The 25,814-nt window shown below is 42.3% G+C and overlaps 1 protein-coding gene across 1 annotated transcript; it reads right to left on the bottom strand.

Annotated features, from left to right (window-relative positions):
• Nucleotides 1-223: 223 nt before the first annotated feature.
• On the bottom strand, nt 224-24,084 carry LOC106587036 (interleukin-6 receptor subunit beta). The gene is made up of 17 exons (XM_014174888.2): nt 23,435-24,084; nt 23,244-23,297; nt 22,935-22,985; nt 14,728-14,829; nt 12,953-13,076; nt 12,586-12,719; nt 11,308-11,441; nt 10,813-10,972; nt 10,473-10,555; nt 8,187-8,403; nt 7,445-7,630; nt 7,228-7,329; nt 6,564-6,707; nt 4,587-4,727; nt 2,997-3,081; nt 1,241-1,322; nt 224-1,079 (listed from the first exon to the last, which is right to left on the bottom strand). The coding sequence occupies exons 1-17, from the start codon at nt 23,448-23,450 to the stop codon at nt 687-689; spliced, it is 2,208 nt and encodes a 735-aa protein (XP_014030363.1). The 5' UTR covers nt 23,451-24,084; the 3' UTR covers nt 224-686.
• Between the last annotated feature and the right edge of the window lie 1,730 nt (nt 24,085-25,814).

The raw sequence follows: 25,814 nt of genomic DNA, 5'->3' as shown, positions 1-25,814 counted from the left end.
AGGAAATCGTGTAGGAACGTGTCATGACTACATGGTTCTCGTCACTGGAGATAACACACTATCACATTTCATAACACTTACAAAAAAAATACCTAACTAACGAGTCACTGATAACAACCAAAATGAAACAAGTGGGGTTTTAGGGGGAGTTCTGAAAGATGTGGGGTTGTCCACTGAAAGTTGTCAAGTAACAACAACTGGAACCTAAAAGACACCCACCACGAGAGCCCACTAAATTTGCCTAAGAAGAGGCACAAAAAAAATAAAATAACACCAAACTTATACAGGAAGCAAACCAAACAGTGGAGCAAAAACGAAAACAGGGATGATCAGATAAAGGATTGTTTGTCTATAAATCTAAAATAAGGAGCACCAACTAAAAGTGGTAACCCTCCACATCTCTCAAGAACACTAGGTCGGCACAGGTGTAACACATAATGACTAACGAGGTGACACCAATCGGTGGCCCTACGTGCTAACGAGCTAGACGTGCTAAAGTCCAACCTCAAAACATAAGAGGAATAAACAAAGCCTGTTACATTATGAAGAACAGTAGCACTTAAAATGGTTTACATTTACAAAATGTAAATGGAAAATCTAGGCTTGTTTATTGAGAATATTAAAACGGCATTCATTTAAGACGATCCATATTGAGCATTTTATTGCTGAGAAAAAGTGTTTTCAATTTACTCAACATTGCTTGGGGTGTTCTCTAAAAATGCTATTTTTAGAGAATCCCCAAGAGTATGCTTGTTCTGTATATAGTCAAAATTGCATTGTATTTGGGTGCTTTCTGGAAGTAAGCTACCCTGGCCATTCTCTATGTGGGCAACATTGTTAAACATCAGGGAGGAATCCCTGTTCTCTCTGTTACTTTTAGGAGTATTTTCAATGTATTCTGTATTTTGCGGAATAAAAATATGTTTTATATTGAGGGTACTGTGAGATGAACCAGGGTTAAAAATCCCGTCCTCTCTCACAGGTGGCCTTTCTTGCCCCAGCTCAACAAAGCCTTTTTCTCCTGAGAGATCAGTGACTAAGAACTCCTCCAGCTTCAGTACATTCTTCACACGGTTTTTCTGTTGGGGGAAATGTACATTATAGACATTAGACTGTGGTCTAGGGTTTTAAGGAGCTTAACTAAACACAACACTCCACTCTCTCTTTGTACACAACAATTTCCGACATGTGGTGCATGTCCCAAATGGGGGATGAAACCGTGCGTGGCCATGAAAATTACCTCATGGTGTGACTCCAAAAGCCATCGTCCAACAACACTGGCCCCAGGATTAGCAATTTTTGGAAAGAAATATGTTTTGTAGCTGCAGAGAAAAGAACACAATAATAATATGCACAGTGTGTTTAAACTAAATATGCAGTGTGGAATTATAGAGAAAAGCCCTTAACCTTCGACATGACACAGCAAAACACCAGTCTCAACGTCAACAGTGAAGAGGCGACTCCGGGATGCTGGCCTTCTAGGCAGAGATGCAAAGAAAAAGCCATATCTCAGACTGGACAATAAAAATTAAAGATTAAGTTGGGCAAAAGAACACAGACACTGGACAGAGGAACTCTGCCTAGAAGGCCAGCATCCCGGAGTCGCCTCTTCACTGTTGACATTGAGACTGGTGTTTTGCGGGTACTATTTAATGAAGCTGCCAGTTGAGGACTTGTGAGGCGTCTGTTTCTCAAACTAGACACTCTAATGTACTTGTCCTCTTGCTCAGTTGTGCACCGGGGCCTCCCACTCCTCTTTCTATTCTGGTTAGAGCCAGTTTGCGCTGTTCTATGAAGGGAGTAGTACACTGCGTTGTTCGAGATCTTCAGTTTATTGGCAATTCCTCGCATGGAATAGCCTTCATTTCCCAGAACAAGAATAGACTGATGAGTTTCAGAAGAAAGTTCTTTGTTTCTGGCCATTTTGAGCTTTTAATCGAACCCACAAATGCTGATGCTCCAGATACTCAACTGGTCTAAAGAAGGCCAGTTTTATTGCTTCTCTAATCAGAAACAACAGTTTTCAGCTGTGCTAACATAATTGCAAAAGGGTTTTCTAATGATCAATTAGCCTTTTAAAATGGTAAACCTGGATTAGCTAACACAACATGCCATTTGGGCCTATATAGATATTCCATAAAAAAATCTGCCGTTTCCAGCTACAATAGTCATTTACAATATTAACAATGTCTACACTGTATTTCTGATCAATTTGATGTTATGTTAATGAACAAAAAATGTGCTTTTCTTTAAAAAACTAGGACATTTCTAAGTGACCCCAAACTTTTAAACGGTAGTGTATCTTGATTGTCCCCCGAAAGGAAATTATGGTGCAGCATAAAAAAGCCAAATACATACATACAAAAACATACACAGCAAATATACAGAGACAAGCGGAAAATAAGAAAAGAAAAACCCGAATTAGAGTGCCATTTTTTTCTATTACTCTTGGTGATATGTGTATAGGCATTATCTGATTGGCCATCACGTCATTCATATACAGATGTTGGATCTTAATTTGATAACACTTTTAGTGCAGATCATTTTCCTGCGCAGCAGTAAATGCAGATGAGCTTCATGATTTACATAAATTCACTGAAAAACCTGCACTAACACAAGGTTATATTAACAGTATTTCACTTTTCATGAACAGTTGCCTATTTTTGTCCAGCTAATAGCCTAACCATTGATCAAGCAACATTATGGACTAAATGTTCAAATCCTGTTGCTGCATGATTATTTTGCTTCGACAATACTGGTCAAATTAAGATCCTACACCTGCATACACATAACCCGAAGGACAGTCAGATAAGGCCTATTCACATATCACAGAGAGCAACAGGAAAAAACAAGCATCATCCCTGATCATTAATGACAAAGAGCCTTGAGCCTTATGTTATGATACTGATGAAGCTAAGTACACATAAGCAATGAGAAAAGCAAAAGCAATGTGTAGGTTTTAATTATGAAGAAAAATACAAAAATGTATGACTTACACAGTTCTGGATAAGATGAAGAAAACTCCAAGGCCAAGGGTAAGCAGGACGATTAGACAGACGGTGAATATTATTTCATTATGTTCTGAAAATGGAACGAGTTTCATATACTCAGACTTATGTTTATTTTGTAAATCAAAACCAATGTGGACAAAATAACATTGTATTTAATATTCCACCAACATTATAATGAGGTATGCATTAAAATACACCAATGCACAAGCAAGCAGCTTTGGACCGAATCAAGCCTGTAGCTAGATGGGATATTTAAAATTGCCCAATTCTAATGATATTATACACTACCATCTTGATACTGTAAGGCTTTCTGACTAATCATATACACTACCGTTCAAAAGTTTGGCGTCACTTAGAAATGTCCTTGTTTTTGAAAGAAATCAAAACATTTTGTCCATTAAAATAACATCAAATTGATCGGAAATACAGTTTAGACATTTTTAATGTTGTAAATGACTATTGTAGCTGGAAACGGCTGATTTTTAATGGAATATCTACATAGACGTACAGAGGCCCATTATCAGCAGCCATCACTCCTGTGTTCCAATGGCACGTTGTGTTAGCTAATCCAAGTATATAATTTTAAAAGGCTAATTGATCATTAGAAACCCTGAAAACTGTTATTCTGATTAAAGAAGCAATAAAACTGGCCTTCTTTAGACTAGTTGAGTATCTGGAGGATCAGCATTTGTGGGTTTGATTATAGGCTCAAAATAGCCAGAAACAAAGAACTTTCTTCTGAATCTCGTCAGTCTATTCTTGATCTGAGAAATGATGGCTATTCCATGTGAGAAATTGCCAAGAAACTGAAGATCTCGAACAACGCAGTGTACTACTCCCTTCACAGAACAGCGCAAACTGGCCCTAACCAGAATAGAAAAAGGAGTGGGAGGCCCCGTGCACAACTGAGCAAGAGGACAAGTACATTAGAGTGTCTAGTTTGAGAAACAGACAACGTACAAGTCCTCATCTGGCAGCTTCATGAAATAGTATCCGCAAAACACCAGTCTCAATGTCAACAGTGAAGAGGCGACTCCGGGATGCTGGCCTTCTAGGCAGAGTTTTGCGTTTTGCGGGTAGTATTTAATGAAGCTGCCAACAAAGAACTTTCAGAAGAGAGAGTTCTTTGTTTCTGGCAATTTTGAGCCTGTAATCGAACCCACAAATGCTGATGCTCCAGATACTCAACTAGTCTAAAGAATGCCAGTTTTACAGTTTCTTTAAACAGAATAACAGTTTTCAGCTGTGCTAACATAATTGCAAAAGGATTTTCTAATGATCAACTAGTCTTTTAAAATTATAAACTTGGATTAGCTAACACAACGTGACATTGGAACACAGGAGTGATGGTTGCTGATAATGGGCCTATGTAGATATTCCATTAAAAATCAGCCGTTTCCAGCTACAATAGGCATTTACAACATTAACAATGTCTACACTGTATTTCTGATCAATTTGATGTTATTTTAATGGACAAAAAATGTTCTATCAAAAACAAGGACATGTCTAAGTGACCCCAAACTTTTGAACGGTAGTGTATGTTCTCAACAATACTGTACTTAAAGAAATACTTACCAAAAATATGTGTTTTAATAGGAATAATTTCTCTTGAAATGTTGGCATTAGAAGTCTCCGCCAGTAAATTAACAGAATAGCCTGTGTTTGCGCGAAGTTTGAAGAATGTGTGCTGCCATACATCTGGCCAGACAGGGATAGCTGAGATGGTGAATAGAATAGCAATTAATCTGTCTGTATATCAACAATAGTTTCAAGACTATGATTGTTAACCCAGGCAAAACAATGACTTTATCACGTAGGACCAAATCCTAACTTGAAATCTAACATTCATGCAAAATCCCTCAAATATACTGCTCACAAAAATAAAGGGAACACTTAAACAAAACATCCTAGATCTGAATGAAAGAAATAATCTTATTAAATATTTTTTTCTTTACATAGTTGAATGTGCTGACAACAAAATCACACAAAAATAATCAATGGAAATCCAATTTATCAACCCATGGAGGTCTGGATTTGGAGTCACACTCAAAATTAAAGTGGAAAACCACACTACAGGCTGATCCAACTTTGATGTAATGTTCTTAAAACAAGTCAAAATGAGGCTCAGTAGTGTGTGTGGCCTCCACGTGCCTGTATGACCTCCCTACAACGCCTGGGCATGCTCCTGATGAGATGGCGGATGGTCTCCTGAGGGATCTCCTCCCAGACCTGGACTAAAGCATCCGCCAACTCCTGGACAGTCTGTGGTGCAACGTGGCGTTGGTGGATGGAGCGAGACATGATGTCCCAGATGTGCTCAATTGGATTCAGGTCTGGGGAACGGGCGGGCCAGTCCATAGCATCAATGCCTTCCTCTTGCAGGAACTGCTGACACACTCCAGCCACATGAGATCTAGCATTGTCTTGCATTAGGAGGAACCCAGGGCCAACCGCACCAGCATATGGTCTCACAAGGTGTCTCAGGATCTCATCTCGGTACCTAATGGCAGTCAGGCTACCTCTGGCGAGCACATGGAGGGCTGTGCGGCCCCCCAAAGAAATGCCACCCCACACCATGACTGACCCACCGCCAAACCGGTCATGCTGGAGGATGTTGCAGGCAGCAGAACGTTCTCCATGGCGTCTCCAGACTCTGTTACGTCTGTCACATGCTCAGTGTGAACCTGCTTTCATCTGTGAAGAGCACAGGGCGCCAATGGCGAATTTGCCAATCTTGGTGTTCTCTGGCAAATGCCAAACGTCCTGCACGGTGTTGGGCTGTAAGCACAACCCCCCACCTGTGGACGTCGGGCCCTCATACCACCCTCATGGAGTCTGTTTCTGACCGTTTGAGCAGACACATGCACATTTGTGGCCTGCTGGAGGTCATTTTGCAGGGCTCTGGCAGTGCTTCTCCTGCTCCTCCTTGCACAAAGGCGGAGGTAGCGGTCCTGCTGCTGGGTTATTGCCCTCCTACGGCCTCCTCCACGTCTCCTGATGTACTGGCCTGTCTCCTGGTAGCGCCTCCATGCTCTGGACACTATGCTGACAGACACAGCAAACCGTCTTGCCACAGCTCGCATTGATGTGCCATCCTGGATGAGCTGCACTACCTGAGCCACTTGTGTGGGTTGTAGACTCCGTCTCAAGCTACCACTAGAGTGAAAGCACCGCCAGCATTCAAAAGTGACCAAAACATCAGCCAGGAAGCATAGGAACTGAGAAGTGGTCTGTGGTCCCCACCTGCAGAACCACTCCTTTATTGGGGGTGTCTTGCTAATTGCCTATAATTTCCACCTGTTGTCTATTCCATTTGCACAACAGCATGTGAAATTTATTGTCAATCAGTGTTGCTTCCTAAGTGGACAACTTGATTTCACAGAAGTGTGATTGACTTGGAGTTATATTGTGTTGTTTAAGTGTTCCCTTTATTTTTTTGAGCAGTGTATATAAATTCAAACTGTACAAGTGTAGCAAGTTTCATGCTTAATGAAAAAGTTAAAAAATCACAAATCGCCTGGACTAATATGTAAATAGAGGAAATGCTCTTACATTCGACCTGTATCTCCCCCAGGCACAGTATCACTCTGTATTTGAGAACCTTGTGGTGAACCTCCTTTCTCTGCCACTCCCACTGTACAGTCACTGTGTTTTTAGTCACATCCACAACGTGCATTCCGACTGCACCTAAAAGCGCTGAAGCAACAGGGGAAGACATCTCATAATATTTTTTTACTTTACCAGTATTTAACTAGGCAAGTTAGTTAAGAACAAATTCTTATTTTCAATGACAGCCTAGGAACAGTGGGTTAACTGCCTTGTTCAGGGGCAGAACGACAAATTTGCACCTTGTCAGCTCAGGGATTCGAACTTGCAACCTTGCGGTTACTAGCCCAACGCTCTAACCACTAGGCTACCCTGCCGCCCCAAGTTAATTGACCTAATATCTGACCAATTACACAAGGTGAAAAGCCTTGCCCCTTCAGGGACTACTGTAATAGGCTGGAAAGAAGTGAATGGAATGGGATCAAATACCTGGAAATCACGTGTTTGATATTCTTCCATTCATTAGGTTCCAACCATTACTCTGCGGCCGTCCTCCCCAATAAAGGTGCCACAAGCCGCCTGTGCGACATATTCTAGGAATAGTAGGAACCCCATTTCACATAAACAATAAGTGAATAAATGTTATGACTTTAACATTAGCCCTACTTACTTCCGTACTCTAGGTTGGCAATGATTGACTTGGGTGGCCCACACAGTTGATTAGATATGGGGTAAACATTGATTCTGTATGTTGTCCCAGGCTGAAGATGGTCTGAAACAGAGGTGCATGCATTTGCACAGTCAACGTGTCTTATTGCGATCGAACTGTGATACATGTGGTATCAATGCTTTGTCTACTTCATCACCATGCATGCCCATGCATTTACCTTTCAAGACTGTTGATCTGGTGGAGCCATTCACTCGTTTCCAGTGACTGGATGTGGGATGTGCAGCATCAGTGGCCCACTCATTGGCAACCTCACTAACTGGCAGGGATATGTGTCCCACATCCCATTGAAGCACTAGCCTATCATCTTCAGAATTCACCCAAAGTCTTCTCACTGAGGGTAGAGCTAACACCAACATCCACTGTTTAATAAGTTAATTGACCTCATATCTGACCAATTACACAAGGTGAAAAGCCTTGCCCCTTCAGTGACTACTGTAATTCATGTCAGTAATGTAAAAAACCTATGTTGAATGTCTAACTAAACAGTTTTGATTTTTGAATGAATAGTTCAAGGGCAATCTAGAAAAATACATCTAACATCGCTGGAAAATAATTTGACTTAAAGGCTGGAGACAGAGGGCTTATGCATCTGCCATTTCTCACTTCCCTCTCAGGCTTCTACAGAAATGGGTGATATTGACACAAAAAGGATATTGCACAATTTTGCCAGGGGTGGAGGAGTCTAATCAACCAGATGGTTGTTAAGATTAGAGACTTCTTCTCTACCTCATTTTCTCAGAAGTACATTACCATTTATCACGCATTTAGCCTCGTGACAAGCGGTTATTCGACTAGTGCAGAGATTTGGTTCTGGGTGTTGAGATTATCACCCATTAAAATGAAAAAGTCAAACACCTCTGTAGTCACTATCTATTCATGAAAACAGACATTTAACTCACTCTGATGAAGACTCAGGTCAATCTTTAGATGAGAGTAAGGAGATCCACCAGCGCTATTGTACGCCATAACTGTGACCTCCAACTCATCCTCGGTCACCACAAGGACCACCTTCAGATCTGTGGTGTTAGTTGTCACACTCAGAGAGGGGCGCTTTGTTTGTGTGTAGCTCACTTGGTACCCAAGAATATGTCCGTGAGCATCATAAACATCAAGGGCCTGAAATACAAAAACAAATACATTTTTTAAAGTTAAATGGCCTATTCAGATTTAAGAATATATCTATTGATTGGATAATGTATGTACCTTCACTGAAATACTATTAAAAACAAATACACATACAGTACCAGTCAAAAGTTTGGACACACCTACTCCTTTAAGTGTTTTTCTTTATTTTTACTATTTTCTGCATTGTGGAATAATAGTTAAAAGACATCAAAACTATGAAATAACACATATGGAATCATGTAGTAACCAAAAAAGTGTTAATCAAATCATAACATATTTTATATTTGAGATTCTTCAAAGTAGCCACCATTTGCCTTGATGACAGCGTTATACACTTGGCATTCTCTCAACCAGCTTTATGAGGTAGTCACCTGGAATGTATTTCAATTAACAGGTGTGCCTTGTTAAAAGTTAATTTGTGGACATTTTTTCCTTCTTAATGCGTTTCAGCCAATCAGTGGTGTGACAAGGTAAGGGTGGTATACAGAAGATAGCCCTATTTGTTAAAAGTCCAAGTCCATATTATGGTAAGAACAGCTCAAATAAGCAAAGAGAAATGACAGTCTATCATTACTTTAAGACATGAAGATCAGTCAATCTGTAAAATTTCAAAAACTTTAAAAGTTTCTTCAAGTGCAGTCGCAAAAACCATCAAGCACTATGATGAAACTGACTCTCATGAGGACTGCCACAGGAAAGGAAGACCAAAAGTTACCTCTGCTGCAGAGGATGAATTCATTAGAGCTACGAGCCTCAGATTGCAGCCTAAATAAATGCTTCAGAGTTCAAGTAACAGACACATCTCAACATCAACTGTTCAGAGGAGACTGCGTGAATTTGGCCTTCATGGTCGAATTGCTGCAAAGAAACCACTGCTAAAGGACACCAATAAGAAGAAGAGACTTGCTTGGGCCAAGAAACACAAGCAATGGACATTTGACCGGTGGAAATCTGTCCTTTGGTCTGATGAGTCCAAATTTGAGATTTTTGCTTCCAACCGCCATGTCTTTGTGAGACGCAGTGTATGTGAACGGATGATCTCCGTATGTGTGGTTCCCACCGTGAAGCATGGAGGAGGAGTGGTGATGGTGTGGGGGTGCTTTGCTGGTGACACTGTCTGTGATTTATTTAGAATTCAAGGCACACTTAACCAGCATGGCTACCACATCATTCTGCAGCGATACGCCATCCCATCTGGTTTGCGCTTAATGGGACTATCATTTGTTTTTCAACAGGACAATGACTCAAAACACACCTCCAGGCTATGTAAGGGCTATTTGACCAAGAAAGAGAGTGATGGTGCTGCATCAGAGGACCTGGCCTCCACAATCACCCGACCTCAACCCAGGTGAGATGGTTTGGATGAGTTGGACTGCAGAGTGAAGAAAAAGCAGCCAACAAGTGCTCAGCAAATGTGGGAACTCCTTTAAGACTGTTGGAAAAGCATTCCTCGTGAAGCTGGTTGAGAGAATGCCAAGTGTGCAAAGCTGTCATCAAGGCAAAGGGTGGCTACTTTGAAGAATCTAAAATATAATACATATTTTGATTTGTTCAACACTCTTTTGGTTACTACATGATTCCATATGTGTTATTTCATAGTTTTGATGTCTGCACTATTATTCTACAATGTGGAAAATAGTAAAAATAAAGAAAATCCCAAACTTTTGACTGGTACTGTACATACATACATACATACATACATACATACATACATATAAACCTTAACACAGCAAACCTACAGTTTTTGCTCATCATTATCAAGGGTGTCTATCATTTCGGACCCCACTATACATACAGTTGAAGTCGGAAGTTTACATACAGACCTAAGACAGGGAATTTTTACTAGGATTAAATGTCAGGAATTGTGAAAACTGAGTTTAAATGTATTTGGCTAAGGTGTATGTAAACTTCCGACTTCAGCTGTACATGACTGAAAGGTCAATCAGATAAGGCCTCAGATCGGATTAGATGCTGACTTTTATCAAATCCTGAGTATAGATTTCGACAGCAAGCTAAAAGTTGATGATAAACCGAAGAACAATGTTTTAAACTCAAATTACCTTCCACATAAGCATAAGGTGATGAGGTCCTTGTTTGTTCACCATCTCCATATGATAACAGATATCTGGCGGTCTAGAGGGTGCTGTGAAAACACAAAAATAAGACCTAGCATGATGTGGCAGTATCAGGAGCCCTCCTGCACACAACATCTTATTCTGGCATCCATATGCTGTTTTCAAATGTAGCTTTGTCACACACCACTGAACTAACATACTTGCTGATTCCATAAAGTCTATTTCCCATGATGTAGCTATCCAGGGTAGTTGACAGTCTCAGTAAGGTTTCGAAATGTTGAAGCATGTGTAAGGAATGACTTGGATATATCATTAATTTTATTACCACTCTCCTGTGTTGTCCCAGTTGTCTCCATGCTCCAGTCACTCCAGTGACCAAATGACAAAATACAGGAAACGGCAATGATGTAGCTGCTGAAAGGCTTGAGGCCTTCAATCGTGTAGACTGCTTTTTCAGCGTTTGCCACAAGAACATAGGCTGGGATCTGGTGTGAGAGATGGCAGTATACCACTGTGTCTCTGTCCCAAAAGGCACCCTATTCCCTACATTGTGCACTTCTTTTGAAAAGAGCCCTATGGGCCCTGGTTAAAGAAGTGCACCCTATAGGGAATAGGATGCTATTTTGGACGTAGTCTGGGTTCAGGCTTTAACTACCCAAATAAATGTAACATTGGATTAAAATATGCATCATATAACAACATGTGCACTGTCAGAGACTTGAAGATTTCTGGATAGTGAGGTGAGAGCAGAAGAGAATGAAGTCAATACCTGAGTCCATTTGGGTAGTGAGATTAGAGCAGAAGAGAATGAAGTCAATACCTCAGTCCATTTGTCAGTGGTGGCCATTCGGTAACGGACTCGACATCTAGTGTACAACTTGCTGATCCCCCATGTCACCTCCAGTGAGTTGTCAGAGCCATTGACTGATGTGATGGTAGGACAAGGTGCTTTTACTGTTCCATTTGGCAAAAAGAGAACTAAATGAAAGGCCAAATTCACATCCCCTCTTACTGTCCCCACATTCCTCACAATCATAGTAAAGAACAGAAAAAACAACACCTCACAGCACAACGCAGACTATGAGGAGCACACACACACACACACACACACACACACACACACACACACACACACACAAAGCCTGTGTAACTGATGACTCACCATTATATACGGCAGCTACCACAGCAAGTGAAGTCACTGCTATACTTAACAAAGAGCTGCAGTTTGTTTTAGAATGGGTGGAAAGTAATAAGCTAGTCCTAAATACATATAAAAATGTAAAAGCCTACAGGTCTACAGGTTTTCGTTTTATCACACCTGAAAGTGCTGCAAAGAAAGACATAGGCAAATTAAAGTTGGCCCAGAACAGAGCAGAATGGCTGGCCCTTAAATGTACACAGAGGGCTAATATCAAGCACATACGCCCGCCAATCTCTCCTCGCTCAAAGTAGATTGACTGCATCACTACTTGTCTTTGTAAGAGGTACTGACGTGTTGAAAACACAGAACTGTCTGTTCAAGCAGCTAACACACAGCTCAGCTAACACACCCACAAGACATGCCACTAGGGGTCTCTTTACAGTCCCCAAGTCCAGAACAGACTCTGAGAAAGCCATGACTACATGGAACTCTTCCACATCAAGTAACTCAAGCAAGCAGTAAAATCAGATTTAAATAACAGATAAAACAACACCTCAAGGCACAATGCGGACTGTGAGGAGACACAAATACACAAACGCGCACACACACACACACACTGGAATGTTTTGGTATTGTGGATTTTATGTAGTACATTTGTAATATTAGAGCAATAATGTAATGTATGATGTATTGTTTTACTTATGATGTAGGCTGTTGGTGTATTTTGTTGTGATGTAACTGTTTTAACACTGTTTGGACCCCAGGAAGAGTAATGGTGATCCTAATAAATAAAACATTTTTTTAAATATATTCCATAAATGTATAAACCAATTTATAAATGCATTTATGAATTCAAGATTCAACAAGACACCTGTTAATAATTGAAATAAACAACACATGAAAAGGTGTCCCTCATCTCAAATTATGTGCTAAAATGAGCAATTAAAGGGTTATTACTTGCTTCCTGTACTGCCACTTCGTAGGGCTCTGACCACGACTCCATTCCGTTCATGTTGTTCTTAATTTTTAAAGTTACATTCATTCGTCCACCAAGGTTGAAGATTCCCATACAAGAATAAATCGGAGTGGTCCTGAAATTAATATTAATAATAAATAAGACAATTTTAAATGTCAATGCTGTCATGGTAAGCATTATTTCTGATATACAGTATTTTGTCCAGCAGAAAGGGAGCATAAAAGGACACCCAGGTGATGGAGCAATTCAACATAGGTGCATAGTCAATTGATATAACATTGATTACGCTTGATCTAAAAATGTATGTCTCAATAAAGTATAAAGGTGCAATATTTAAGATGTACTTACTGACTGAAAATGAGAGAGTGCATGCTTTCTGCATTGACGTTATATTGCTGACTCCAAAGGCATTGAGGATACGGAGTCAGAGCATAGTCAGTGAGTAGAAAAAAGCATGATATATTCACCCTTTCTGAAAATGGAGGCAAATGGAGAAACGAAAAGGCATTGGAGTACTAGAATTATTTGAAGATTTGACATCAAGTCAGAAATGCATAAAACATATGATAGAGGAAACCAGAGCCATGAGAGAATATTTTGCTATAAGTAGATACGGTGCCTTCGGAAAGTATTCAGACTTATTCTTGACTTTTCCACATTTTGTTAGGTTACAGCCTTACTCTAAAATTGATGAAATTGCTTTTTTCCCTCATCAATCTACACATAATACCCCATAATTACAAAGTAAAAACAGTTTAATTTTTTTGTTGTTGTTAATTTATTAAAAATAAAAAACTCTAAATCACATTTACATAAGTATTCAGACCCTTTACTCAGTACTTTGTTGAAGCAACTTTGGCAGCAATTACAGCCTATAGTCTTCTTGGGTATGACGCTACAAGCTTAGAACACCTGTATTTGGGGAGTTTCTTCCATTTTTCTCTGCAGATCCTCTCAAGCTCTGTCATGTTGGATGGGGAGCGTTGCTGCACAGCTATTTTCAGCTCTCTCCAGAGTTGATCGATCAGGTTCAAGTCCGGGCTCTGGATGGGCCACTCAAGGACACTCAGAGACTTGTCCCGAAGCCACTCCTGTGTTGTCTTGGCTGTGTGGTTAGGGTCGTTGTCTTATTGGAAGGTGAACCTTCACCCCAGTCTGAGGTCCTGAGCACTCTGGAGCAGGTTTTCATCAAGGATCTCTCTGTACTTTGCTCTGTTCATCTTTCCCTCGACCCTGACTAGTCTCCCAGTCCCTGCCGCTGAAAAACATTCCCACAGCATGATGCTGCCACCCCCATGCTTCACTATAGGGATGGTGCCAGGTTTCCTCGAGACGTGACTCTTGGCATTTAGGCCAAATAGTTCAATCTTGGTTTCATCAGACCAGAGAATCTTGTCCTGTGCCTTTTACTGAGGAGCGGCTTCTGTCTGGCCACTCTACCATAAACACCTGATTGGTGGAGTGCTGCAGAGATGGTTGTCCTTCTGGAAGGTTCTTCCATCTCAACAGAGGAACTCTGGAGCTCTGTCAGAGTGACCACCGGGTTCTTGGTCACCTCCCTGACCAAAGTCCTTCTCCTCCGATTTGCTCAGCTCTAGGAAGAGTCTTGGTGGTTCCAAACTTCTTCCATTTAAGAAGGATTGAGGCCACTGTGTTCTTGGAGACCTTCAATACTGCAGAACATTTATGGTACCCTTCCCCAGATCTGTGCCTCGACACAATCCTGTCTCGGAGCTCTACGGACAATTCCTTTGACCTCATGGTTTGGTTTTTGCTCTGACATGCACTGTCAACTGTGGGGCCTTATATGATTGGACAAATCATGTCCAATCAATTTAATTTACAACAGGTGGACTCCATTCAAGTTGTAGAAACATCTTCCTGAGGAAATCTTTTATTTAATACATTTTAGAATAAGGCTGTCACGTAACAAAATATGTGAAAAGTCAAGGGGTCTGAATACTTTCTGAAGGCACTGTACATTACTTTTAGTCTCAGCAAATGTACTCTCTCTCAAAGTAGTAGTAACAGTACTAATAAATGTACTAGTTCCAGTAAAAGTACTAGTTAAGTAATAGTAAAAACAATCTGATATCATGAAGGTGAAAGAGTCAACTTCCTACCATGAGACACATGAGTTCTGGGGACACAGTCACTATCGTCAGTGACGCATACGCGGTTATCATTGTCACATCGCTTCAGGTCTTTCCTCTTTACAGTTAACTCTGGACATATAGAATTGGAACAGAAACATCTTAAATTTACGATTTACGTCTATTTTTGATTTACATTTGGTTGAGTTGTCAACTAGTGTGAATTCAATATAAAATCAACAAAAATGTCACCATGTTACTGGATTTAGGTTAAAAGTTGGGTGAAATAAATATGAAATTCCCTTATGTTGATTACTTTTTGCAATCCAAACAGTTTTCCATGTTGATTCAATGTCATCATATAGATTTTTTGTTGTTGAAATGACATGGAAACAACGTTGATTCAACCAGTTTTATCCAGTGGGGAGTGTCATATAGGACCCTATTTCGTACATAGCATACTACTAGCTCTATGGGCCCTAGTCAAATGTAGTGTACTAAGAGTGGTAAGAGTTCCCTGGATGTCATGCCAACCCTATCACACATATGTATGTTTCCGTATTCATCTTTATGTACAGATGAATAAGTTAAGTACACTGAACTAAAATATCAACGCAACATGCAACAATGTCAACGATTTTACTGAGATACAGTTCATATAATGAAATCAGTGAATTCAAATAAATGAATTCAGCCCTAACCTATAGATTTCACGACTGGGAATACAGATATGCATCTTTTGGTCACAGATACCTTAAAAATGTAGGGGCTTGTGACCACAATTTGCCTCATGGAGCATGATCTCCTTCTATCAGGCTGTTGATTGTGGCCTGTGGATTGTTGTCCCACTCCTCTTCAATAGCTGTGCGAAGTTGCTGGATATCGGCGGGAACTGGAACACGTTGTCGTGCACGTCAATCCAGACCATCCCAAACATGCTCAATGGGTGACATGTCTGGTGAGTTTGCAGGCCATGAAAGAAATGAGACATTTACAGCTACCAGGAATTGTGCACAGATCCTTGAGACATGGGGCCATGCATTATCATGCTGAAACATGAGGTGATGGCGGCAGATGAATGGCACGGCAATGGGCATCAGGATCTTGTCACCATCTCTCTGTGCATTCAAATTGCTTCGTTGTCTGCCCATACCATAACACCATCGCCACCATGGGTCGCACGTTGACATCAGCAAACCGCTCACCCACACAATTTCATATACGCTGTCTGACATCTGCCCGGTACAGTTGAAACCGGGATAAATCCGTGAAGATCACAGTGTGTCAGTGGCCATCGAGGTGAGCATTTTCCCACTGATTCGGTTACGACACCGAACTGCAGTCAGGTCAAGACCCTGGTGAGGACGACAAGCATACAGATGAGCGTCCCTGAGATGGTTTCTGACAGTTTGTGCAGAAATTCTTCAGTTGTGCAAACCCACAGTTTTATCAGCAGTCCAGGTGACTGGTCTCAGACGAGCCCACAGGTGAAGAAGCCAGATGTGAAAATCCTGGAATGGCATGATTTCACATGGTTTGCAGTTGTGAGGCCGGTTGGACGTATTGCCAAACTCTCTAAAACGACATTGGAGGTGGCTTATGGCAGAGCTCTGGTGGACATTATTGCAGTCAGCATGCCAATTGCACGCTCCCTCAAAACTTGTGGCAATGTGCAAAAACTGCACATTTTAGAGTGGCCTTTTACTGTCCACACATTTTAAGACGACTACCATCATTCCTGTTCCCAAGAACTCTAAGGCTTCATGGCACAATAACTACTGCCCTGTAGCACTGATATCTGTAATCATGAAGTTCTTTGAAAGGCTGGTTAAGGCACACATCAACTCCATCATCCCAGACACCCTTGACCCACTCCAATGTTCATACCGCCCCAACAGATCCATAGATGATGCAATCAAATTGCACTCCACACTGATGAAAAGAATACCTATGTGAGAATGCTGTACATTGACTTCAGCTCAGCGTTCAAAACCATTGTTCCCTCCAAGCTCATCACCAAGCTTAGAACCCTGGGACTGAACACCTCCCTCTGCAACTGGATCCTGGACTTCCTGAGGGTAGGCAACATCACCTCTGCCACGTTGACCCGCAACACGGGGGGGTTGTGCTTAGTCCCTTCCTGTGCACCCTGTTCACTCAACACCATCATCAAGTTTGCTACCGACATGACGGTGGTAGGCCTGATCAATGGATATGATGAGACTTGGCAGTGTGGTCAGTGGCAGAACTAGAGTTTTATACATGGGGTAGCCAGGGCGTGGCCAAGGCTAATTCAGGGGGTCCATAGACCATAACAGAAAATGTGTGTGTAACCCTAACCTGGCATCTAAGGACCATGAATGAATCCAATGATTGCTGATTAGAGGTAGAAGTGATAATTCACTTAACACGGAGATCTTCAATTTGGTAGTGTGGTCCAAAAGGGTTACTTCACTAGAATTCTTTGACATACTATGAATAGTCAGTGTCTCAACCTCGGAACTGCGGCTAAATTTCTTTCTCGCTCTCTCACACACACACACACACACACACACACACACACACACACACACACACTGTGTACTGTACTCACATACTGGAGAGACTTGGGTCACTCTGTTTTCATGAATATATAATCTGGATCTATATTTTAGGAAAATAAAGCTCAAGCACCAAGGAGATAAGATAGCATTTGTGTGTTACATAAATTGCATAGTTTATTTTCAAAAAAGTACATAATCAAAAAAAAACACACTGCAATTTGACATACCAGATATCAAGCAGAAACTAGAAAAAATATTACAAATGTACAGTATCATAATTATGCTCATATATATTATGTTAACTAATAGCAAAGAAAAGATTTCAAATTGGCCTAATCAAGAACAAATTAAATCTGTGTGACATGATACAGTTTATATTTATCATTTTAGAATGTAAGTGTGCTAGCTTGTACACAGTGCAGGTTTTAATCATGACCAGAGGGACCGCCTAAGTGCCAAATTATCCTAGGTAGATTTAAAACAGCATAATTCTGCGGTTCTGGTGAGAACTGGCAAAATGTTTCACAAACTCATTAATGTTGAAGGAGTGTGCCCTCCATGACTCAACACTGAGAATTCCGAGATGACTTAACCTGTCATCAACCATTGTTGTCCTATGGTGGGTTTAAATCAGTTTTAAAGCTGAGAAGCTTCTCTCGCAAGAAGCACTGCAGACTGGTGTAACAACAGAAATCTCACTAAGTCGAAATAGCTCATGGAAGATGTCTTTATAAGGTTATAGAAACACAACAAAGTCAAGGAGAGTAGACGGTCTGTCCCTTCCACTTTTCTCTCTCCTATCTAGAAGCCTCTTGGTTTGATGAACCTCATGTTTGAGGTCCTCTAAATCTGACTCTTAGGTCTGAGCAAAGGCAAACAGAGGCTCCTCATTCAAGAAGGCAGAGGCTCCTCATTCACTCTTTGGGTTGAGAAACTGGACCCCTTGCATTATCTTGCAATTCTTCTTTGAAAAACGCCTCTGCAACTCAGCTGTGAGACTGTCAAGCACCTGATAAAAGATAGCCCTTTGGAAGCTCTCATCATCACTTTGGTCACTATTTTTCTGTCCTACAGCGCTCATCATCAATGAGTCATGAAATCTTAAGCTTGTTTTAGGCTGTCAGTTACACACTGTTTGTACACTTATTTTGCAGTGCTCTGCCATCTCTTCAACCTCTTTCCATAGTTCTCCAAAGTAACCCTCACTTCTGTAGTCCTGTAATGTGTCTGTAAGGGCATGTACTAGATCCACAGCCCTTGCTAGGTCAAGAGAGCTTGATTGGAGCATGTCAGAAAGACATTTGGCATCACCAAGCACTTTATAAAAGGTAACCAAAAGCCCTATGAAATGTAAATCTATCTGAGAAAGAAGGCCCCTTGCCTCCACTGATCTGTTACCACTATTTTCAAGTGTGATATCCTGTAGCACTCTCAGAACTGCTGGAAGCCTGTCCCTCAGATTATGGCATGCCATGTATCTGCATGTCCACCTTAAGTCTCTGCAGTTCCCTGGGCTGCTGCTGTGGATACAGCTCTTTCTGAACTGCAAGCCACTTGAGATGAACGTACGAGCCAGATACAAAGTTATAAAGCTTCTGCAGGAGAGCAAAAACGTGAACTGCCTCAGGCACTGATTTTACAGCATCGACAAGAACCAAATTCAAACAATGCGCATTACAGTGCACATAAAATGCAAATCATGCACTCTTTTTAATCCGTGCAGACACACCAGAATGCTTTCCGCTCATGATGGATGCACCATCATAGTCTTGCCCCACAAGATTATTTCTGGAGTCCTGACCATGTTTTCAAGGCAGTCAATTATCATTTTTGTGAGACCTGCTGCATCTAAGCTTTCGTGGATGACCCCGTTGTAATAGTACCTCACAACTAAAGACATTTGTTATTTTTTCTTTACATTTTTGGTTTCATCTGCAATTACCCAAAAAACGTCACTTTCTTTTACTACTATTATTTAGCTTGTACCACCTCAGCTAAGCCCTCAAGAACTTTGTTCTGGATTTGGTGGTTTGTGTACTTAGCATTGCCACATGCATTCATCCTTTTGTCTTTGAGAGGGTCATGCTTTGCTATTTCTTCTAAGATGTCAAAAAATGACCCTTGTTGTGAGGGTCATCAGATTCGATGACCGCTCTGTGCTATATTTTGGGTGCCAGTTAATAGGAGCACATCTGCAATTGTTTTAATGTAAGTACAGTTTTCCTCCGCTTTTCTTTTTCCGGTCCTTATTTATGACATCTAACATTGATGAGTTGCTGTCAATAGCCATTTTATGCTGATTCCAAGCATACATAGCATTGATATGATGCTCTGGCTTCAAATGGAGCTCAAACCCAGAATCTTTAAACAGCGCCTTTTTCCAGTTACAAAAACCTGACTGATGTGAAGGCAGATTCAGCTGTATTGGGCAGAGAAAAATGCCTACAGGCGAAACAATAAGTCAAATCTTGACTTACAGAATATTCAAGCCATGAATTGTCCTTATACCAGGAGCTGTTAAAAGCCCTTTTCCTAGTACCATGCTGAGTTTTGGGAAATGTTTTCAAATACAGCTGTGCAGGACCCTCTTCTCTGGATCTTGAAATACATGTTAAATAGTGTGTCACGGGTGTCGTAGGGTGTAGACCAAAACGCAGCGGGAAAATGTATACTCATCTTCTTTTATTTAAGGACAAAGAAGGAAAACCAAAACAAACACGTAGACAGAATAACACAACGACAAAGAACAGGCCGGTAAGGCACAAAGCTATAGACAGCAACAATCTCCCACAAAATCCCATGACAAACAAACTTTTAATTATAGGACCTTCAATCAGAGGCAACGATAACCAGCTGCCTCCAATTGAAGGTCCAACCCCAATTAACTAAACAAAGAACTACAATAGACTAGACAGAACATAGAAATACACTAGCATAGAACATAGACTAACAAACCCCGGACCACATAAACCAAACACCCCTCTACCTAAATACATAGCCCGAACCACATAAAACAAACACCCCCTGCCACATCCTGACCAAACTACAATAACAAATAACCCTTATTACTGGTCAGGACGTGACAGTACCCCCCCCCCAAAGGTGCAGACCCCGGATGCACCTCACACAAATAACCAAAAATAACCCCCAAAACAAAATAAATCCCAAAACTACATGGAAGGGAGGGTGGACACCGTCACCGACGGTGCTCCTGCAACACCCCCTCTTTCCCCAAATACTCCCCCCTCAGGAGGTGGCTCAGGAGCTGGACGCAGACCCCGCTCCACCCCTGGCTCACTCCGCTCCCATAACATCTCTACAGCGATGTCCCTCTCCGTCGACCCCGGACCGTAGGGCGACTCTGGGAGCTCCGGACCGTAGGGCGACTCTGGGAGCTCTGGACCGTAGGGCGACTCTGGGAGCTCCGGACCGTAGGGCGTCTCTCCTGGTTCCGGACAGTGGGCCGTCTCTCCTGGTTCCGGACAGTGGGCCGTCTCTCCTGGTTCCGGACGAGGCACTGTCGCCGGAAGTTCCGGACGAGGCACTGTCGCCGGAAGTTCCGGACGAGGCACTGTCGCCGGAAGTTCCGGACGAGGCACTGTCGCCGGAAGTTCCGGACGAGGCACTGTCGCCGGACACTCTGGACGAGGCACTGTCGCCGGACACTCCGGACGAGGCACTGTCGCCGGACACTCCGGACGAGGCACTGTCGCCGGACACTCTGGACGAGGCACTGTCGTCGGAAGCTCAAGACTGGGCTGATGCACTGGAAGCCTGATGCGTGGGGCTGGTAGTGGAGGTACCAGACTGGGGACACGCACCTCAGGGCTAGTGCGGGGAGCAGGAACAGGACGTACTGGACTGGGCTGATGCACTGGAAGCCTAGTGCGTGGTGCTGGTACTGGATATACCGGGCCGTGGAGACGCACTGGAGGTCTCGATCGCACCTCCTGCACAACCCGTCCTGGCTGGATGGAACTAGTAGCCCTGCACAAGTGAAGTGCTGGCACAGGGCGAACTGGGCTGTGCAGGGGCCTGATGGTTGCCGTGCGTAGAGCGGGCATAGGGTAGCCTGGACCTAGGAGGCGCACCGGTGACCAGATGCGCTGCGCAGGCATCCTCCTTCCAGGCTGGATGCCCACTCTAGCACGGCACTTGTGAGGGGCTGGGATCACTCACACTGGACTGTGCGTACGTATGGGCGAGATTGTGCGCACTTCCGCATACTCCGGCGCTCTCTTCTCCACCTGCTTCCCATAAAAAGCACGGGGAGCTGGCTTAGGTCTACTGCCTGGCCTAGCCAAACTACCCGTCTGCCCCCCCAAACAAAATTATTGGGGGTGCCTCTCGTGCTTCCCCTTCGGCGCATACAATGCCTCATACCGGCGCCGCTCCGCCTTGGCTGCCTCTATCTCCTCCAGTGGGCGACGGTATTCCCCAGCCTGATACCAAGGTCCAGCCCCGTCCAGAATTTCCTCCCATGTCCAATTCCCCTGATAGTCCATATAATTTATCCATTGCTCCTTACCCCGCTGCTTGGTCCTTGGTTGGTGGGAGATTCTGTCACGGTTGTCGTCGGGTAAAGTGGACCAAGACGCAGCGGGGAAATGTGCACTCATCTTCTTTTATTTAAATGGAACAAAGAAGGTAAACCAAAATAAATACGTACACAAAAAAAAACACACCATGACTAATAACAGGCCGGTAAGGCAACAAAGCTATACACAGCACAATCTCCCACAAATACTAAAACAAACACATACCTATTTATAGAACCCTCAATCAACTAAACATAGAAATACAAATAACTAGACTGAACATAGAAATACATAAACATAGAACAGTGCCCAAAACCCGGAATACTAAATCAAACCCCCTACAACTTACACAACCAGCCCGAACCACATAAAACAAATACCCCCTGCCAGTCCTGACCAAACTACAATAACAAATAACCTCTATTACTGGTCAGGACGTGACAATACTGAACAAAAATATAAATGCAACATGCAACAATTTCCAATATTTTACTGAGTTACAGTTCATAAGAAAATCAGTCAATTGAAATAAATGAATTAACCCAGCCAATCAGAAATAATTATTTTTTTCCCCACAAAAGGGCTTTTTTAAAGACAGAAATACCGCTCACCACCCCCCTTTCTGTGCTTATGGAACATTTCGGGGAATTTTTATTTCAACTCATGGAACAAACACTACATGTTGCATTTATATTTTTGTTCAGTGTATTTCATGATATGTAGCCTAACGTGCGCAATGTGCCAAATCAGTGATTTAATGCATTTTTTATTGGGTAAGCACTAGAAAAAGCCGCCTCAATATTTGCAGAGGTAGGCGGTAATATCTCTTTAGGAGCAGATCCGTCGTCAGTGTCGTGAAATAAGTATGTTAAGGTAAGATTTGAATGGATGAAGCTGACAGCAGCGCTCCCTTTCTTTTGATCCTAAAAATGCTTGGAAAGATCAGAGGTTGGACCTAAGCAAGTGTTTAAATACTTCCCTACACATATAGAGCAACCGTTCTCTGCATGGTGTTTTCAATTACGCATGTTACATCTTCGGCGGTCGTAGGAAAGATACATCGTTAAAACACTTGTAAGCCTGAGTTCCATCGCTATCGGGGAAACCGGACCCAGAGCAATAAATATTTAGAATGTAGTATTTGAAAAGTATTTACCATGAAGTTGGCGCCTCTCAGAGTGTTCTTCCGTATAACAAGACATCATAACTGCAATGTAAGTATTTCAGTAAAACAAATGCTATATTAAGTGCTAATGGAAATTAGACTAATTAGTATCCTTACTTTGGAGAAGAAAAAAAACACTTTCCAACACCAAACATCACTGTTTTGTGTCAATATCTGTCAGGCTTAAATGCAATGCACAACATTACTCAGCATTATGATTATAGCTTCCAGATAAAACATCTACTTTAACAAGTAGCCTACTGTAACATGAAGGAAATATAACGGTGTAAATGCACTTACCATGAGAAAAGGTTAATAGGCAAGTAACTATCCAGGAATGGTTTACCCTGTACACTGTAAATGCAAAAAACAAGCAAATAATAAAAAAAAATGCAAATAATTACATTCATGGGGCAATTCAAAGTTGCCAAATTGCAAGCATCAACTCTTTTTACTCACTGTCAGTATAAAAACTATACTTAGTGACTTACATAATAAAAAGTCCATTCTGAGTAATATTTTGTGACAAAGTTGAGCCAGTGAAGTAAGAAGGCGGTAGCTGAGGTTTTATAGAGGATATTACCCCATATCTGTTAGTCATAACATCCATACTATATCTACTAGAGCATCAAACTCTTGCATCACAACAAACATTAAAACGTTTCACAAGACTACAAAGAACATGCAGATTGGGCATTATTGTTGTTGTGCATAGATTCCATTAACTTTTATTGATGTATAGTCAGTGGTGTAAAGTACTTAAGTAAAAATACTTTAAAGTACTACTTAAGTAAGTTTTTGGGGGTATCTGTACTTTACTATTTATATTTTTGACTACCTTTACTGCATTCCTAAAGAAAATAATGTACTTTTTACTCCATACATTTTCCCTGACACCCAAAAGTACTTGGTCCCTGGTCATCCCTGGTCATCCCTACTGTGTCACACCCTGATCAGTTTCACCTGTCCTCGTTATTGTCTCCACCCCCTCCAGGTGTCGCTTGTTTTCCCCAGTGTATTTATCCCTGTCTCTCTGTGCCAGTTTGTCATGTTTCCAAGTCAATCAGCAGTTTTTCTGTTCTCCTGCTTTTTCTGTTCTCCTGCTTTTTCTGTTCTCCTGCTTTTTCTGTTCTCCTGCTTTTTCTGTTCTCCTGCTTTTTCTGTTCTCCTGCTTTTTCTGTTCTCCTGCTTTTTCTGTTCTCCTGCTTTTTCTGTTTTTTCTGTTCTCCTGCTTTTTCTGTTCTCCTGCTTTTTCTGTTCTCCTGCTTTTTCTGTTCTCCTGCTTTTTCCGTTCTCCTGCTTTTTCCGTTCTCCTTTTTCCTAGTTCTCCCGGTTTTGACCCTTGCCTGTTTCTGAACATTGTACCCGCCTGCCTGACCATTCTGCCTGCCTTGACCACGAGCCTGTCTGTACCCCCTGGACTCTAAACTGTTTTTTTCCTGTCCATGACCATTCTCTTGCCTACCTCATTGGATTAATAAACATTGTAATACCCCAATAATCTGCCTCCTGTGTCTGCATTTGGGTCTTGCCTTGTGCCTTGATATACTGCCTCTGATCTGGCGGACTCAATAAGCACAAATGCTTCATTTTGTAAATTATGTATGAGTGTTGGAGTGTGGCCGTACATTTTTTTTAATTTTTTTTAATGGTGCTGTCTGGTTTGCTTAATATAAGGGATTTGAAATTAATTAAGTACACTGCTCAAAAAAATAAAGGGAACACATAAACAACACAATGTAACTCCAAGTCAATCACACTTCTGTGAAATCAAACTGTCCACTTAGGAAGCAACACTGATTGACAATACATTTCACATGCTGTTGTGCAAATGGAATAGACAACAGGTGGAAATTATAGGCAATTAGCAAGACACCCCCAATAAAGGAGTGGTTCTGCAGGTGGGGACCACAGACCACTTCTCAGTTCCTATGCTTCCTGGCTGATGTTTTGGTCACTTTTGAATGCTGGCGGTGCTTTCACTCTAGTGGTAGCATGAGACGGAGTCTACAACCCACACAAGTGGCTCAGGTAGTGCAGCTCATCCAGGATGGCACATCAATGCGAGCTGTGGCAAGAAGGTTTGCTGTGTCTGTCAGCGTAGTGTCCAGAGCATGGAGGCGCTACCAGGAGACAGGCCAGTACATCAGGAGACGTGGAGGAGCCCTTAGGAGGGCAACAACCCAGCAGCAGGACCGCTACCTCCGCCTTTGTGCAAGGAGGAGCAGGAGAAGCACTGCCAGAGCACTGCAAAATGACCTCCAGCAGGCCACAAATGTGCATGTGTCTGCTCAAACGGTCAGAAACAGACTCCATGAGGGTGGTATGAGGGCCCGACGTCCACAGGTGGGGGTTGTGCTTACAGCCCAACACCGTGCAGGACATTTGGCATTTGCCAGAGAACACTAAGATTGGCAAATTCGCCACTGGCGCCCTGTGCTCTTCACAGATGAAAGCAGGTTCACACTGAGCACGTGACAAACGTGACAGAGTCTGGAGATGCCGTGGAGAACGTTCTGCTGCCTGCAACATCCTCCAGCATGACCGGTTTGGCGGTGGGTCAGTCATGGTGTGGGGTGGCATTTCTTTGGGGGGGCCGCACAGCCTTCCATGTGCTCGCCAGAGGTAGCCTGACTGCCATTAGGTACCGAGATGAAATCCTCAGACCCCTTGTGAGACCATATGCTGGTGCGGTTGGCCCTGGGTTCCTCCTAATGCAAGACAATGCTAGACCTCATGTGGCTGGAGTGTGTCAGCAGTTCCTGCAAGAGGAAAGCATTGATGCTATGGACTGGCCCGCCCGTTCCCCAGACCAGAATCCAATTGAGCACATCTGGGACATCATGTCTCGCTCCATCCACCAACGCCACG

The sequence above is a fragment of the Salmo salar genome, chromosome ssa26 (assembly GCF_905237065.1).
Source record: "Salmo salar chromosome ssa26, Ssal_v3.1, whole genome shotgun sequence".
NCBI lineage: Eukaryota > Metazoa > Chordata > Actinopteri > Salmoniformes > Salmonidae > Salmo > Salmo salar.
This window is presented reverse-complemented; position numbering and strand designations above follow the sequence as displayed.